This window comes from Urtica dioica, chromosome 10, assembly GCF_054948205.1.
Source record: "Urtica dioica subsp. dioica isolate 48M chromosome 10, U.dioica_male_clone48M_v1_H2, whole genome shotgun sequence".
Lineage (NCBI taxonomy): Eukaryota > Viridiplantae > Streptophyta > Magnoliopsida > Rosales > Urticaceae > Urtica > Urtica dioica.
This window is the reverse complement of record NC_142765.1, coordinates 21032658-21050786: the sequence shown is the minus strand read 5'-3', so window position 1 is coordinate 21050786 and position 18129 is coordinate 21032658. Positions and strand designations below refer to the sequence as shown.

Below are 18129 nucleotides of genomic sequence, written 5' to 3'. Positions count from 1 at the left end.
ATCAGAACTTCGCAATCTCCACCTTGATTTCAGACCAACTTCTTGACTAGTGAAGAACTCTTCCAATCAGCTTCAAGCAGTGCTCGAACTTCTTACTAGGAACTGACTTAGTTAACATGTCCGCCGGATTGTCTTTGGTGCCAATATTCTGCCCTGAACCGGTACCTGCGCTTACCGTGTCTCGCGAAGTGCATTCTCACGTCTATATGCTTAGACCTCGTGAAACACCTAATGTTTGGACAAGTGAATCGCTCCTTAGCTATCACAAAGCTTCCCTTCTGTTCCACGCCATCCTTGCTGTATACGTCATGCTAAAGTCTGAGATCAAAACTTCACAATTAATTTGTAACTATATACTATTTACCGATGAAACAAAAAAGCGCCTTACTAACTACTATTTACTATTTAAACATAAGAAACTATTAACGACCACAATTCCTTATTAACTACTATTTATCGATGAAACATAAAAAAGCTCGAGTCTAGATGAATCAAAATTAAAAAGAACATAGTGAATCTCACGTTCATAAATAGTAACAAAAAGAGATGTTGATGAAGATATATAACCACCTTTTTTTCCTTGTCTACCCGTCAAATTAATGAGAGTAATTATTTTTTTAATCAAGATTATGGTAGCGTGTGAGGTTTGATTACGGTGGCGTATTTTGAGGAATCATTCATCAATTTTTACGATCTATAAAATTGTGTTATTTTTTAATTTGAAAACGTGGAGACATTAGGTGGGAAATGAAATTTGGAGTCATTAGGTAGGACTTGAAATTGGTCAATATTGTTATTTTATTACGGTTAATAAAAATCGATGAGTAATTTTCAATTATTAACTAAAGAATAGCTAGATACAATTTCAACAAGGGCAAAGTGGTGGAGAAGCAACTTAGAAACTTAATTTTGGCAAATTAGTCAATGTTTTATTTATTTTGTGAAATAGCCAATAAATCACAACCGACTTGATCAGACTATCATAACCTCCATTAAATAGATGAGATATTGAATTAAATAAAAGAATAAATTTGAAATCAACCAGATTTTGGTAAAACATGAAAATTATACCCATATATACACGACAAATGCATTCAATGCAAATAAATGGGAAAAAAAGTTATCATAAATCACATATACGAAACTTGAGATTTCATAATGTCGTTTATTCTGCCCGCCCTTCACCCTCACCATGGCGAACGAAATCGATCCAACTATGCTGTCGTCTGAAACAAATTTACTGACACATAAAACACAAATAAACAATGTATACAACAGAGAACACTAAATAAACACAAAATAAATAAAAATATACATAAATTAACACAAATTTACATACATATATTGACATTAACATAAACAAATGCAAAAATACCAACATTAACACAAATTTACATACATTCAGTAACAAATTTACCAATATTAACATAAATAAATGTTTGATATTCCATTCCTCTTTGTCTCCAGCTTTAGTAATCACCAACACAAATTTACTAACATTAACGTAGATAAATGTCGTAATGATGAATCCGTTCCTCTTTTTCTCTTTAGGTGGTTTTATTGATCGAGTCCAAGGTCTAGCGATCAATGTAGAACAATTCAACACCCTTACCTCACCGAAAAACAATTTCCTGTCACAGAGAGAGAGAGAGAGATTGTTGTTCTTAATTGGATCTAAATTTGTGGTTGAAGACGAGCGATGACGAGTCATCCACAAGCATGAACTTGACGATGGCGGCTCAGATCTGACTTTGCAGTCGAGGACGAGCGACGGCGAGTCATCCACGAACATGAGCTCGGCGATGGCAGAGGAGTCGGTGAATAAAAGCCGGGGACGAGGGAAGCGGAGACCCTATGGAGTCTGCGGGATTCTTGGATGGCGCGGAGGCGGATTCATCATCATCGACTCATTCTTCATCTTCTTCTCCTCCGTCGCCGCCGAGACTAGCGATTTGGTTCCAGTCACAGACGGCGAAGGATTATGGATCCTTGTGTCCAACGCTCCAAACTGAATCATTTATTCAACGGAAGTTAAAACATATATTCTTTTACAGATCCCCTCTTTTTTATTCATGTTGACAAATATGACGTATAATAACTCTATCACCTACACCATCAATAACAAATAAAGAAAAGAAATAATAATAAAAAAGCAAGGAAAATAAATCTTTCTTTATATCTCTCACTATTGGTTGTTTATTGATCGACTGTTTTATTTTAGAGATGAGAATATTAAGTAAATTAAGCTGAATCATGATTGTAATGTTATGAAATCAATTTTGAAATCAGTTGCTATAAACATGGAAACTTTAAAATTGGGGGATTTGGTTTATTTTAAAAATCAAATTATAGCTATTTTGCTAACGAATTAGATACGTCGGCTAGTTTGTAATTCCAATGTTTCACGTGGCTTAGTTGGTGTAATTTTTCTTTCAACAATGGTTCGTTAGATATATAGCTTTATAAACATAAACAAATTGCAATATAGCCAATATATTTTTATAAGTAAATAGCCATATATTTTTATAAACATTGTCAAATTTACATAAATACACATAATGCACAAAGAAGTATATATATGGAATCTTGAATTGTCCACATACATCATCCGAAGTATATCCGAGTTAGAAACTTATATTTTTATCTCACTTTTTATTTGAGTTTCTAACTCTGCCACTGGTCGGAGAAAAACCTAAGAACAACATTAAAAATAAACGAAGTGATGGCAAAAACTACCATTCACGTTTAAAATCATTCTGAAAAATCTAAATAGTTAAATATTTGGACAAATTATCTTTGAGATTACACTTAATGCATACTACATGTAAACTTTAACTCGCCGATATAATATTTCCTCCACCATTGCCGGCGAGTCTGAAAAGGACTTGTTTTTCATTTGGACGAAGACAAAGTTTAGATGTGAAGGAGCAATATAAAATCCACACATAAAACGAGGTATTCCTAGAATAAAAATTAAAAGTGAGATATTTTAAAAAATAAATAAAAAAAGTTTTGTAAACGAAGTATCTCATGTAATTTGGCCTTTTCAGAGGGTTTAGGGATACTTTGGGTCGTTTATTGGGCTTCTAAAAAACCCTATATAATAAAAGAAACTGGTTGCTATTTTTGTTTTCTCTTGCGACTTCTTCTCCCAAGGCTTCATGGTGTTTTTCCCTGCGACTTTCTTCTCCAGAGGTCTTATCACGAGGTAAGAATTTACTTATTGCCTCAGTATGGTATACATATACATATAGACATTGTATTCAGCAATAATATATATGGGTTTGCTAAATATCATCTTCGATCAGGTCGGACGACTATGAGTGGTCTCTATATTTACACAAATAAACCCTTTGCACAGATTTCTTTTTCGACAATTGAGACAGTTGGGTGAATTACAGTTGCAAGGTACTGAATGGAGGATGAAAAAGTGGACAGACTCAGCGACTTACCCGACGACGTGATTGACCAAATCCTATCGTCAATGCCAACCAAAGAAGCAGCGAAGACGAGCCTCTTGTCCTCTCAGTGGAGGAACACATGGAAATCGATCTCGGGACTCTCTCTCACTTGGAGTCCAGATGAGCCGGACACTGTGAATCGGTTCATAGAGAGCCGTTCCGTCCCAATTCGGAACTTTCACATATATCTAAGCACGACTCCCTCAACCGACAAGATCGAGAATTGGATCGACCAACTCTCGAGGCACCCGATCGAGGACTTTGTCATCGACACCAGTGATGATGAAGAAGAAGAACCCTGGGCGAAGCCCTCCTCGGCACTTTTCTCGTGGAAAAACCTGACCCGTCTCAAACTCACATGCGCTCATCTAACACTTCCTTCCATGTTCCGCGGGTTTAAGGGCTTGAAGACCCTCGAACTTCGTAACTGTCTGTTGACCAACGCCCGAGAATCACTGCAGAGCCTGATCTCCGGCGTCCCCGCGCTCGAGACTTTATCCCTAGAGTACCTGGAGGACATGGATGGAGGCTTCGACATTGATGCGCCAACCTTGAAATCGTTCAAGTTTTCTTGCTATCAATTTGTTGGTGTCAGACTCACAAACTGCCCAGCTTTGGAGGAATGTTCCTTCGACGTAGAATATGATGAAGAGGTAACTAAGGACCCTTTAATTTTTTTTTTTTTTTTAACAGTCTTTTATATTTTATATAGTTACTACAATTAGAAATTGATCCCTCTGAATGAGCATACAAAATATGTGTGTATATATATATATATATTTATATATAATACCTTTTAATTCATTCTATGTTCAATATTTTGTGACCTAAATTTTATTTTTTTAACTCTGAAATCTTTTTTCACACTTGGCTGCCCTAAATTTATTATCTGTATGCCAGGAGGCATTGGGTTCGGTCCGTGGCTACAACCTGGTCAATCTTCTGGGTGGGTCACCCCGACTTCGGACTCTAAGCATCAAAGGTATTTCTTTGGAGGTGAGAACAAATCGGCTTTTTATAGTTTTTTTTTTATATTTATTTATGGTCATAATTACATAGTTTCATTTATTTATTATATAGTATTTAGCCTCTGGGGTCATGCCTAGAGAGTTTCCATCTCAGTGCAAGGATCTCCGTTCTCTGTCAATCAATCTCCACTTTGGTAGCGCCAAACACGTCACAGCCCTCTACTTGCTTTTGAGAAGTGCTCCTAATCTTCAAGAACTTGAAATTCAGGTTAATTTTTATATCTCTCAATAGAAATTGATGAAGTCAGAAATCAATCTTAATAACATCATATATATATATATATATAAAAAAGGTGAAATTTGCTCTAAAATTATTAATAGTGATAAAAAAAAATGTACTGCCTTAGGGCTCAGATTTGTTTTCAAGAAACGCCAACCGCCTAACAATTGAGAAAAATGAGACTTCCAAGAACAATCATATAAAATTTTCATATTAAAAGATTAATGAACAAATTTGTACAAGAACTTGAGACTATGGGGATCAAATCTACTCATTACAACAAAATGTTTAGTATGATATATAGGTTAAGAGGACATATATAATTTCTAATCTTGTTACATAATTTAGAATTAAAAAATATATATTAAAGATTAAATAAAAATATATAAAGAACTAACTATATATGTCTCGTATTATAATGATATATTTTGTTGATCAGCCTTGGCTGGAATACAATGAGATCGACACGAGCAGCAACCGCCGTCGGCAAGCCGAGCAATGTGACATGGCGTTTCCTCGTCTCAAAAATATTTTTGTGAGAGATTTCATGGGGTCGCCAGAGGAGATTAGGTTCGTCGAACTAATGCTCTCATCTTCACCAATTCTATGCGATGTGCTCCTCTCTTCCCGTGAGTACTCCGTGTGCGTTAACAAGAAATTTGAGCTAATGAGGCATTTCATACGGTTGGAGCGCTCTTCTCCGAATGCCCTAGTATTAGTGACCTAGCCCTATAAGCTGTCATCACGAGCTATATACCCATTATTCGAAAGTGATATCGATGATTACATTGCCAAAAAAAAAAAATTCTAGACACAAACCATGTCGAAATATATTTTAGTTGAGAATTTTAGCATGATTTAACTTCATTCATTGATTTTTCTAGCTTGTAATTGGATTTATATATAAATGCGACGCCTCATTGATTATGGGGTTTGGTATAAGGGTCTATTATGATCATGGTGTGAGATTGTAACCTAGTAATTATATTATCCTAGGTAAGTTTTGTTAGGTATATACTATGAACTTGCCAAAGAAAATATATATATAACTTTGAACTCATATTTTTATAAAGTATAACTATTTTTCATGATTACTGGCGTTAATTAAAGAAGGGCCTGGTAAAATGAAAATTTACAACTTAATAAAAATACTAGAACTTGTTAGACTTTCAATATTTTTCTTCAGCCAAAAAAAAAAAATGAATTCCCAATTGAATTAGAGATCCCTTCAAATGATTGACAAGAACTAGCATTCAACTGGATCCCCATTGCTACGGAGACGAATTATGTATCTAAACTGAAAAATCTAAAAAAGCCTAACAAGCTAACCGCCGAGCGTGGAGACGAGACCGTGGGGAGCACTGTACGTAGAATGAAAAAGCTGAATCTGTTGATAGCACAATGGGATTCAATTTTTTTGGGCATGTTTGTTTGGTAGTGCTGATTTCGAAATGGCAAAAGGATGAATCTTCAAAATAAAGCAAAAATTTTTTGAAATGTTTCTTCAAAATAAAGCTATTTCAAAAAAAATAAAAAATTGTTCACAGAGTTTCGAAATTGATTCTAAAGTAACCCTAAAAACTACGAAATAGACATGGCAAAATTTCAAATTTTATCTTGAAAACGTAGCTAAAAAATTTGAAATAACTCTAAAATCATATCAAACCTTTGAAGGCATTCAAACAATGGAGAGCAGTGGCAAGATATGCTATCCCAACTAGATCCAAATAATCATTAAAAAAAAAACCTATAATACTACGGATTATTTCTTCAATATTTTGGTAAAAATAATATATATATATATATATATATATATATATATATATATAATATTAGTGACCAGTTCCAAAAAAAAAATTGCCAAACTTTAGGATTCGAACCCTTTATTGTAATTTAACATGTAGTTAAAAAAAAAAAACTGAAAAAATATAATACAAAACCTAATGGACATACCTATGCGACCAAGTTACCGAATAAATTGCTGTTTTACGACGCGCCGTACTCGTCCGCTGGTGAGTGTTGTTTTCTTTGATGCGAACGATTACTATGTTTTGCTAAAGCCTGTTTTTCTTTCTTATAGAATTTATATGAAAGCCCTATTATTTTCTTAGGTTCACTTGCTCTGTAATTTTTCTGCCTCAATGCAAGTGTTTTTTTATCTTTTCTTCATCAGGGCTATTTACGTACCAATTACGTAACGAAACATGGTTAAATATAACTTAAGTGTTCATATTGTTCTATATTGATTATGCCAGTGAAAGATATTAGTTGAAATACATTTAGGTCCCGACGCAGGAAAACCTAACGAATTTGTTACCATTCCGTCAAAATCTGAATAGATTGCACATGGGTTTGTCAAGTAAATCAATGGAGTATGAAGAAGTGGACAGACTTAGCGATTTACCCGTCGACGTCATCGACCAAATCCTATCGTCGATGCCAACCGAAGAAGCCGCGAAGACGAGCCTCTTGTCCTCCCAGTGGAGGAACGCGTGGAGATCTATCTCGATCATCTCCGTCACTTGGAGAGCACGCGCGTGGCCGGACTGTTGCTGCCACGTGGACCATGTGGATCAGGTCATAAGTCTCCGCACCGCCCCGATTCGGAACTTTCGCTTATATCTACCCGACACTTCCTCCGCCGATGAGATCGAGAACTTGATCGACCAGCTCTCGAGGCACCCGATCGAGCACTTCGCGATCAACTCGCTGCGTTCCATCGCCACCTGGCCGATGCCCTCTTCCGCGTTCTTCTCGTGGGAAAACCTGACCCATCTCCAAATCACCAAGCTTCACGTACGTCCTCCTTCGACGTTCCGCGGTTTTGTGAACCTGAAAAGCCTCGAACTCCTGAGAGCGACCATCGACCGGGACAGGCTACAGAGCCTGATCTCCGGATCCCCTGCGCTCGAGACGCTGACCCTAATATACAACAAACTAGATGATGACAGGCTCGTCGTCGACGCACCGAGTTTGAAATCGTTCCGGATTTTCTGTATGGATTGCGTCGATCTCAGGCTCATAAATTGCAACGTTTTGGAGACGTTTCACTTCGACGTTTGGAATACGATTGTCGAGAGATTGGGTTCGCTCAGTGGAGACAATTTGATGCCACTTATGGACGATGCACCCCGGCTTCGGTTTCTGAGAATTAGTATCGGTGCTTCTTTAAAGGTGCGAGACAGCTCTTTTATTTTTTCTTCCTTTCTTATCATCTTATCATGGTCATATTTATTTTATCATATTTTAATTTATTTGATATATGCAGTATCTTGCCTCCGGTATCGTACCAAGAGAGCTTCTGACACCGCTCGCTAGTCTCCGTTTATTGTCGATCGCGGTCTGCTTTAGTTGCACCAAACACACCACAGACTTGTACATGCTTTTGAGTGGTCTCCCCAATCTTCAAGAACTTCGCATTGACGTAAGCTTCAGAACCAGAATTCCAACTTAACAATGTCAAATGTCAAAAGAAAAATTCATGATTTTAGAGCCTTTCTATAGTAAATCACTGTTAACTACGTGCATCATACTATAAAAATGTGTTAGTATATAAAATCTGAGAGCGGTGGATTCCTTTTTTTACACTACTACAAATGTTGGATTCTATAACTTATTTTCTACAACGCTTACGGCTAAGTATTGTAGAAACTAGAGATTCTACAACATTTTTCAAAATAAGTGTTGTAGAAACTCGTTATTTCTACAACGTTTATGACTTACCGTTGTAGAAGTTTGTTGTTTATACAACGCTTTTGGCTAAGCGTTGTAAAAGTTTGGTCTTTCTACAACGCTTACTATAAGTAGTGTAAAATTTCACTATATTTCAGATCTTCTACAACGCTTAGATTATCCGTTGTAGAATTCTCGCCGCGGCGCAATGTGTTTTTCGCCTTGGCGAAATCGTTCTACCACGTATAGTCTAACCGTTGTAGGATTATGACATTTAATGAACCTCGCAGCGGCGACGTTGTGTTCTCGCTGCGTCATGTTCAACCCGCCGCGGCGAGAGGTAGCCTTCGCCGCGGCGAAAAAGATACCAAGATCAATCACTTTTGGAGAAGAGGTTATCGCCGTGATAATTAAATAAATAAATAATTGTTAACTGTGTCTCCTATAACAATGGTATCTTTTGTTGATCAGTGTTGGACGTGCGGAAGCCATGACTGGGAAGCCGCGCAATGGGACCTGGCGTTCCCTCGTCTCTGCAAGTTTAATGTGAGATTTTACAGAGAATTTCTAGGGGAGACTGATTTCATTAAGCGCATGCTCTCGGCTTCACCAATTTTGGACGAGATTTCCATTAAGATCTCTTCCTTCATCTCAACCAGAAAGTTTGAGCTTATAAAGAAGCTGTTGTTTGGGTTGGAGAGCGCTTCTCCGACCTATAAGATGTCTGTCAACTAATTAAACGTCCCGGTTGCGAATGAAGCTGAACAGCAAGCCTAGTTGCGAATGAAGCTGAACAGCAAGCCTAGACGTGGCTCTATGCTAATTAAACTTCCTTTGTCATATTTCAGTGACTTATTTATGTTAGCGGAAAACGTGAACAAAAATAGAAACTCGAGATCTTGGCATTCTGATTTCAAAAGAATTTCATCTTTATTTAGTTGGTAGTTCTAGAAAATTAGAACTCATTAACACTTGTCATTAATTGCAAATTTTGAAAATATATTGCCGATTATTTTTTAGTCCATTATAGCAGGTTTCTTTTAGGGTACTTTAGTCAATTTAATGCACCACCTTATACTATATGGCTATTAGTCCAAAGGTGTGCTAACATTGACTATATCAAAATATTATAGTTTTAATTGGGCTAAAAAATTAGAGTGCACTAAAATAAAATTTGAGCTATTTAAAAAAAAAAGATGGATTATTTGACTACTAATCTTTTTGAGAGATTTGCACCAAAGTCACTTCTTATGAACAAAATTGCATCTATGTCACCACAAAAAACCATGTTCCAAGTAAGTCACTCTTATTTATTATTAGACCAAATAACCTTTAAAGTAGAACCAGAGTTAAATAATTACAAAACAAGAAGTAACCAGTTGTCTCAAAAAGCAGCGCAGAGACTGAATTCAGAGCTATGGCTCAAGGAGTATGTGAGCTTTTATGGCTTCAGAAGATCTTGGTGGAGTTAAATGTCGAAAGAGATAAACCGATGAAGTTGTATTGTGATAACAAGTCTGCAATCAGCATTGCTCAGAATCTGGTACAGCACTACATGACTAAACATGTCGAAATAGATCGTCACTTTATCAAATAAAGGCTGGAGAATGGCAATATTTGCATACCATTTGTTCACTCTTTAGAGCAGCTTGCAGATGTTCTCACCAAAGGACTGTTTTCTACAATGTTTGAAGGTTTTCTATCCAAGCTGGGAATCTGGGAATGATCGATATCTATCTCCAGCTTGAGGGAGGGTGTCGAGAATATTATTTTAGTTAATTAATTAGAAATTAATTCTGTAAATATTTGATATTATCTGATTAGTTAGGTTTCCTATTTTATCTCTAGTTAGTTGTTGTTATTTGGCTATTAGTTATTTTCTCTTCCCTGTACTTATATATTCCGTGTGATTAATAAAGCTGAAGTATTACGGTTTCAATTCTCTCAGCTTTTAGATCCTTGTGTCCAACGCTCCACTCTGAATCATTTATTCGATTTATTCTACGGAAGTTAAAACATATATTCTTTTACAAATCCCCCTCTTTTTTATTCATGTTGACAAAAATGACGTATAATAACTCTATCACCTACACCACCAATAACAAATAAAGAAAAGAAATAATGAAAAAGCAAGGAAAATAAATCTTTCTTTATATCGCTCACTATTGGTTGTTTATTGATCGACTGTTTATTTTAGAGATGAGAACATTAAGTAAATTAAACTGAATCGTGATTGTAATGTTATGAAATCAATTTTGAAATCAGTTGCTATAAAGATGGAAACTTTAAAATTGGGGGATTTAGTTTATTTTAAAAATCAAATTATAGCTATTTTGCTAACGAATTAGAAACGTCGGCTAGTTTGCAATTTCAATGTTTAACGTGGCTTAGTTGGTGTAATTTTTCTTTCAACAATGGTTCGTTAGATATATAGCTTTATAAACATAAACATATTGCTATATAGCCAATATATTTTTATAAGTAAATAGCCATATATTTTTATAAACATTGTCAAATTTACATAAATACACATAATACACGAAGAAGTATCTATATGGAATCTTGAATTGTCCACATACATCATCCGAAGTATATCCGAGTTAGAAACTTATATTTTTATCTCACTTTTTATTTGAGTTTCTAGCTCTGCCACTGGTCGGAGCAAAACCTAAGAACAACATTAAACATAAACGAAATGATGGCAAAAACAACCATTCACGTTTAAAATCATTCTGAAAAATCTAAATAGTTAAATATTTGGACAATTTATCTTGAGAGATTTGTACCAAAGTCACTTCTTATTAACAAAATTGCATTTATGTCATCACAAAAAACGTGTTGCAAGCAGTAAGTTACTTTTATTTATTATTATACCAAAATACCCTTAAAGTAGAACAAGAGTTAAATATTTGCAAAACAAAAGTAGACTAGAAGAAGAAAGTAGAACCACAGTTAAATATTTACAAAACAAATGTAGACTAAAAGAAGAAAATAGAACCACAGTTAAATATTTACAAAACAAAAGTAGACTAGAAGAAGAAATCGATAATCTGAAGCGTGTCAACTCCGTTGGACAACTTATCGGCAGCGTTCTCCTCCGCGGCTGCCTTGGAAGACGCCGCCGCCTTGCCTCCTCTCTTCGTCGCCGTAAAACGCACACCAACTTCTTCAATGTGTATTACATGTTCGACGCGTATTACCTGTTCGACGAAATGCTAAAGCCAAAAACATGACTTCAATTCATACCTCTTTGGAGACGATACAGAGTCTTCTGTCAGCTCCGGTCATTTTCAGCCCCGTTCCGGCCACCAAATCCACCGTCCTCTCGTCGCCATCGCTTCTGCCCCCCCCCTCCGACCTCGACCCCGACGGAAACCGCCTCTGCTTCCCCGGCGCCGACTTCGACTCCTTCGTCCTCGTCTTCCCCGTCGGAATGAACTCCCACCACCTCCGCTTCCTCGTCGTCCCCGGCGCCGGCGGTATCCGATCCCTCGCCTGCTCCGGCGAGCACCACCACCGGATCCGGAGAATCTCCGCGATCCCGAACTCCGGCGAAGGCGGCGATGGTGAGTTCGTCGGCTACGTCATGGTCGAAACCATGTACTCCGTGGACTGGTTCTCCGTCGAACCTGGTCCGAATCTCCGTCGGCAAAGACGAACACCGGGAGAGATCGGAGCACGGCGGCTTCGAGGCCGCGGGAAGGCTGGTTCTGTGATTCCGGCGAGAGCTCCACGGCAGTGGCCTCGTCGGAGCGGCGATCGGCGCGGTGGTCGAAGCTGAGCTAGAGAGATTAGGGTTTGGGAGGAAATTTGATGAGAGATTAGGTTTGGGTGTGGATATGGATTCTTTTTGTATATAAAATAGAAATGTAATTAAGACATTGTATAGTTGACAAATATGCAAAAAAAAAAAAAAAAAAAAAAAAAAAAAGACACGAATGCAATTTAGACTTATTTGTGATACAAATGAAATAATGTGTTGTTGTGACTTCGACAACAGTAAATTCCACAATTATATTTGAGATTACACTTAATGCATACTACATGTAAACTTTAACTCGCCGATATAATATTTCCTCCACCTCTGAAAAGAAATTGTTTTTCATTTGGACGAAGACAAAGTTTAGATGTGAAGGAGCAATATAAAATCCACACATAAAACGAGGTATTCCTAGAATAAAAATTAAAAGTGAGATATTTTAAAAAAATAAATAAAAAAGTTTTGTAAACGAAGTATCTCATGTAATTTGAACTGAGTATAAGTTTTTGACCTTTTCAGAGTGTTTAGGGTTACTTTGGGTCGTTTATTGGGCTTCTAAAAAACCCTAAATAATAAAAGAAACTGGTTGCTATATTTGACTTCTTCTCCCAAGTGTTTTTCCCTGCGACTTTCTTCTCCAGAGGTCTTATCACGAGGTAAGAATTTGCTTATTTTACCTCAGTATGGTATACATATACTTATACACATTGTATTCAGCAATAATATAATTGGGTTTGCTAAATATCATCTTTGATCAGGTCGGACGACTAAGAGTGGTCTCTATATTTACACAAAATAAACCCTTTGCACAGATTTCTTATTCGACAATTGAGACAGTTGGGTGAATTACAGTTGCAAGGTACTGAATGGAGGAAGAAAAAGTGGACAGACTCAGCGACTTACCCGGCAACGTGATCGAGCAAATCCTATCGTCAATGCCAACCAAAGAAGCAGCGAAGACGAGCCTCTTGTCCTCTCAGTGGAGGAACACATGGAAATCGATCTCGGGACTCTATCTCACTTGGAATCCAGATGAGCCGGACACTGTGAATCGGTTCATAGAGAGCCGTTCCGTCCCAATTCGGAACTTTCGCATATATCTAAGCACGACTCCCTCAACCGACGAGATCGAGAACTGGATCGACCAACTCTCGAGGCACCCGATCGAGAACTTCGTGATCCGCCCCCGCCCACTATGGAGCTGGCCGATGCCCTCTTCCGCGTTCTTTTCATGGAAAACCCTGACCCATCTCCGACTCACCAACTGTGACATAATTCCTCCTTCGACGTTCCGCGGGTTTGGGAGACTGAAGAGCCTCGATCTCGAGAGTGCGACCATCGGCCAGGAATCGCTCCAGATCCTGATCTCCGGCTCCTCTGTGCTCGAGACTCTGACCCTAAAATACAACAAACTAGACGACAGGCTTGTCATCGACGCACCCAGTTTGAAATCGTTCCAGTTTCGCTGTTTGGGTTTCGTCAATCTCAGACTCATGAACTGCAACGTCTTGGAGACGTTTCACTTCCATGTTTCTCATTTAAATAACGAGACGGGTTTTATCCGTGGAGACAATTTGATGCCACTTATGGACGATGCACCTCGGCTTCGGTTTCTAAGAATCAGTATCGGTGCTTCTTTAGAGGTGAGAGACAGCTCGTTATTTTTTCTTTAAGGTTCAGTAGCTATCTAATCATATGAAACATTAGAAATTTTGAAATAACCAACATTTTGTTAATTTTTTGTAAATTTTTTTATAAATCTATTTACGCTATCAAAATAATAAAAAACGCAGAGTAAATTTCTAGTAAATATGACTATTTACGAAATATTTACAAAAGTTTTTGGCTATTTACGATAAATTTACAAAACTTTAACTAAAACGCAAACGCTTATGTTTATGTGGCTTATATCGGTAAATCTTTGTTTTTTTAAGCATCCTATCATGGTCAACATTACCTATCATGTCTTATTCATTTTATATATACAGTATCTTGCGTCGGGCATCGTACCGAGAGAGCTTCCGGCTCCGCTCGCTGATCTCCGTGCTTTGTGGATCGGGGCTTGCTTCAGGTGCACCAAACACACCACAGGCTTTTACATGCTTTTGAGTAGTCTCCCCAATCTTCAAGAACTTCACGTTGACGTAAGCTTCTGAACCAGAATTCCAACTTAAGAATGTCAAATGTCAAAACAAGAATTCACTCTAATGGTTAAAAGAAAATGTAGCTGATCTCCGTGTTCTCGATGTAATGGTATCTTTTGTTGATCAGTTTGGGTGGCTTTGCAACCAAGAATGGGAGGCCGTGCAGTGGGACCTGGCGTTCCCTCGTCTCGGCAAGTTTGGTGTGAGATTTTACAATGATTCTTTATCGGAGACTGATTTCATTAAGCGCATGCTCTCGGCTTCACCAATTTTGGACGAGATTTCCATTAAGATCTCTTCCTTCATCTCCACCAAAAAGCTTGAGCTTATAAAGAAGCTGTTGTTTGGGTTGGAGCGCGCTTCTCCGACCGCCAAGATATCGGTGATCAGCTAATTAAACGTCTTGGTTGCGAATGAAGCTCAACAGCAAGCCTAGACGTGGCTCTATGTTAGAAGAAAAAAAATACAAGTCTTACTGGCTCTGCTAGCCTATTCTTCCCTGAGAATATTGAGAACGTATAACTGTCTATTCCATAAATGTATTTGAATTTGAAACCAATGGTGGAGAAAAAAAAAAATACTGGAAATAGAGAATTATTTTTTTTTTATTTTTTTTTTATTATTGCACTGATAGTTCATAGAATTTCAAATATGGTACTTAATAGTCCTGTTGCATAACTTCCATTAATTTTTGTTGAAATCTCAGTTGTGTCACATACGTTGCATTTTTTCAGATCGACATAGACAATCTTATTTATTTGGGTACAATTGTCATTTAATGTGAAAACTCATAATCAAAATAACCATATTCAAATAAAAACAGCAAAATTTGCGAGTCGCATACTTGACAATCGGGGTTACACGCTTGCAAAACAAATTAACAGAAGTTAGGGCAAAATTTTAATGATGAAAATAAAATATTGCTCTTTTGCTCTTTTGTAACCCGGAAAATAAGAGAGAGAGTGGAAATAATATATAAAATGAAAATGTAAAAGAAAATAATAGAAAAAGTCAAAATTCTAATGGGAGAGTGAGTATACTAACCCAATCAACCCAACAATATTAGGAGAATAACCCAAGTTTGAATAAATTAAGTGAATAGCCCAATTAATATTTCACTACCTAATAAATTACCCTCATATATAAGAGCAAAACTCAATTTTCCAAAAACTTAAACCTAAACTCGTTCTCATCTTCGTCCATTTCACGCCACCGATCCACTTCACGCCGCTGATCACCGCCGATCCATTTCACACCGTCATGTCATCGCCAATCGTCGTCCATCCTCGTTACTGATCCCTAACGTCGCCGGCGAAATCCGCCATAGACGCCGTCAAGATCCGTCATAGACGGCGTCGATTCCGGCGGAGGCGATGCTCGGAGAATCGACGGCTCAGATTGACTCGACGGGGGGAGAGGAATCGGTGGCGGAGAGGAAATCGGCGGCGATTGAGGGGATTGAGGAGAGGCACTTTGTAAATTCGCGAATCGGTTAATTTAATTAACCTATTGGAGTGAGTTAGGTTAATTAATTAACTGATTCGTGAAGGATTTGAAATTCACAAAAAATTTACAAAAATCATAACTTTAGTCAATTGATATTCAAAGCATTCAATTAATTAACCTAATTCCGAATTCAATCATTTAGTAAATTAACTTTACTCACAAAAAAATCAGAACATAAACTAATATTCAACTAATAAGTTAATTAATTAACCTAACTCACTCCAGTAGGTTAATTAAATTAACTTATTCACGAATTTACCAAGGGCGTTATGGTCTGAGCCAAAAATATGGGTTATTTGCTTAATAAAATGAAACTTTGGCTATTCCCCCAATAAGAATGACAAACTTGGCTAGTTACAACAAATTTCATTATATTCTAATTGTATTTGAAAGTCATGGAAAATATTAGAGAAAATTGATGGGAAAGTAACGATGAGAGCAGGGACCAAACTAACTCAAGTCTAGGGTGGGCTCCAGCCCCCCTCAAATTTTTTTATTTATATTTTTTGCCCATTTTTAAAAAGTTTTACATTTTTTACCTTAAAAAATTTACACTTTGACCTATTTTTTTTAAAAAATTTCATTTTTACCATGAATTTTTTAAAATTAGCCCCCCTAATTTTTTTTATTTACATTTTTTGCCCATTTCTAAAAAAGTTTTACATTTTTTACCCTAAAAAATTTACACTTTTAACATTTTTTTTAATTCATTTTGCCATGAATTTTTTAATTAGTCCCCCCCAAATATTTTTTATTTACATTTTTTGCCCATTTTAAAAAAAAATTACATTTTTTACCCTAAAAATTTACACTTTTGACTCATTTTAAAAAAAAAATCATTTTTACCATGAATTTTTTTAATTAGCCCCTCTAAATATTTTTTTTTTCAAATAAGCCCCCCTATTGAGCTTTTCTGGCTCGGTCCCTGGACGAGACACACAAATGTGATGTCCTCATAGACAAATTTGGAGAGATTCTCATTTTCCATTTGATTTTCGAATGAAAATGAAATCCTCATTTTAGTTATACACTTTCCCTCGCATTTTCCATCATAATTTTTTCCACCATATTTTCCTCAATCCAAACAACTTAAGTAAAATATGAGATATTTTCATTTTCCTTTCCCTCCTATTTTCCGGATTCCAATCGGGGCCTAAATGTATTTGAATTTGAAACCAAAGGTGGAGAAAAAAATTACTGGAAATAGAGAACTATATTGCTGCTTTGTTTTTTCAAGCTTAGAAAGTTGCAGCGATGAGCATGATTGCTTTACGAAAAAATTTCCAATTCAGAGCTCGTAGATCAAGTAAGACATGATACTGTCTTGTTTTCTTGAATTATGAATGCTCATGGAAAATGAATGCATCGGTTTGTTTGTTTGGAATCTAAATTATTGGTTATTAGGACCTTTGTTAGAGAGCATTTTTGTTATGGAAAGATTATTGTTCATCAGCACAAACAAGGATCTTCATTACTGATAAGCAAATGTATTAAAAAAGACTTTAGAGGATCAATTGCCGATAAAATCACTCCTAAAGGTGTAGCGAAGATAATGAGGACACGATTCAAGGTTGACATTAGTTACTTTAATGCGTGGAAGAGGCGTAAACAAGTGTTGCTTGAACTTTAAGGAGACTTTGAAAAGTCTTATTCACATCTCCCCATTGTGGGAGAAATGATATATGAAAAAAATCCAGGTATGGAATCTAATCATATTTTTTAATTGTTGTTAATTACAATTAATCATTATTCTATTTACGATCTATTCCTGTTAATTTTAATTTACACGTTTTTATTCAATGTAGTAACATACACAGTGACCGAAGTAGATGGTGAAGGGAATTTATTCTTTTTCTTGGCTTTGGGAGCATCTGTGCATGGGTTCTAGTACTGTAAACCTGTTATACCCGTCGATGGTACGTTTCTTAAGGGGAAATCGCATGGTACGTTACTTCTTGCTACAGCTCAACATGGTGACAAATATCTATTTTCTTTGGCATTTAGTATAGTAGACTCTGAAGAAGATAAATCTCGGGAATGGTTTATGAGGCATTTGCGAGCCGAAACAAAACGCATGCTCTACAAGTACGGATAGATAGACATGAGTTGAACTATTTCTTTAATATTTGAATAATTAGAATGTAGTTTTAATTAATGATAGTCGTTTGACTATTTCATATTTCTTCTAATTATTTACTAATTTTTGCTTATTGATTATTTTATATATACTAGTCTGAAACACGTGCTTCGCACGTGGTGTTTATAGTTGTAATCAGTAAATAATTAAAATATGTATGATTTAATTTACCAAATTTTTCTTCAAAGCATGAGGTTATAA

General features: G+C 36.6%; 3 protein-coding genes across 3 annotated transcripts; all 3 read left to right on the top strand.

Moving 5' to 3' along the window:
• Positions 1 to 3415: 3415 nt before the first annotated feature.
• On the top strand, positions 3416 to 5436 carry LOC149383935 (F-box/FBD/LRR-repeat protein At1g13570-like). Its single transcript, XM_089627953.1, has 4 exons — positions 3416 to 4114; positions 4362 to 4457; positions 4542 to 4697; positions 5149 to 5436. Exons 1-4 carry the CDS (start codon positions 3416 to 3418, stop codon positions 5434 to 5436), a joined length of 1239 nt encoding a protein of 412 aa, XP_089484079.1.
• A 1640-nt stretch (positions 5437 to 7076) lies between these two features.
• LOC149383934 (F-box/FBD/LRR-repeat protein At1g13570-like) lies at positions 7077 to 9116 on the top strand. Its single transcript, XM_089627952.1, has 3 exons — positions 7077 to 7883; positions 7978 to 8133; positions 8853 to 9116. The coding sequence occupies exons 1-3, from the start codon at positions 7077 to 7079 to the stop codon at positions 9114 to 9116; spliced, it is 1227 nt and encodes a 408-aa protein (XP_089484078.1).
• Positions 9117 to 13007: 3891 nt separating this feature from the next.
• On the top strand, positions 13008 to 14679 carry LOC149383933 (F-box/FBD/LRR-repeat protein At1g13570-like). The gene is made up of 3 exons (XM_089627951.1): positions 13008 to 13784; positions 14130 to 14285; positions 14413 to 14679. Exons 1-3 carry the CDS (start codon positions 13008 to 13010, stop codon positions 14677 to 14679), a joined length of 1200 nt encoding a protein of 399 aa, XP_089484077.1.
• Positions 14680 to 18129: the final 3450 nt, after the last annotated feature.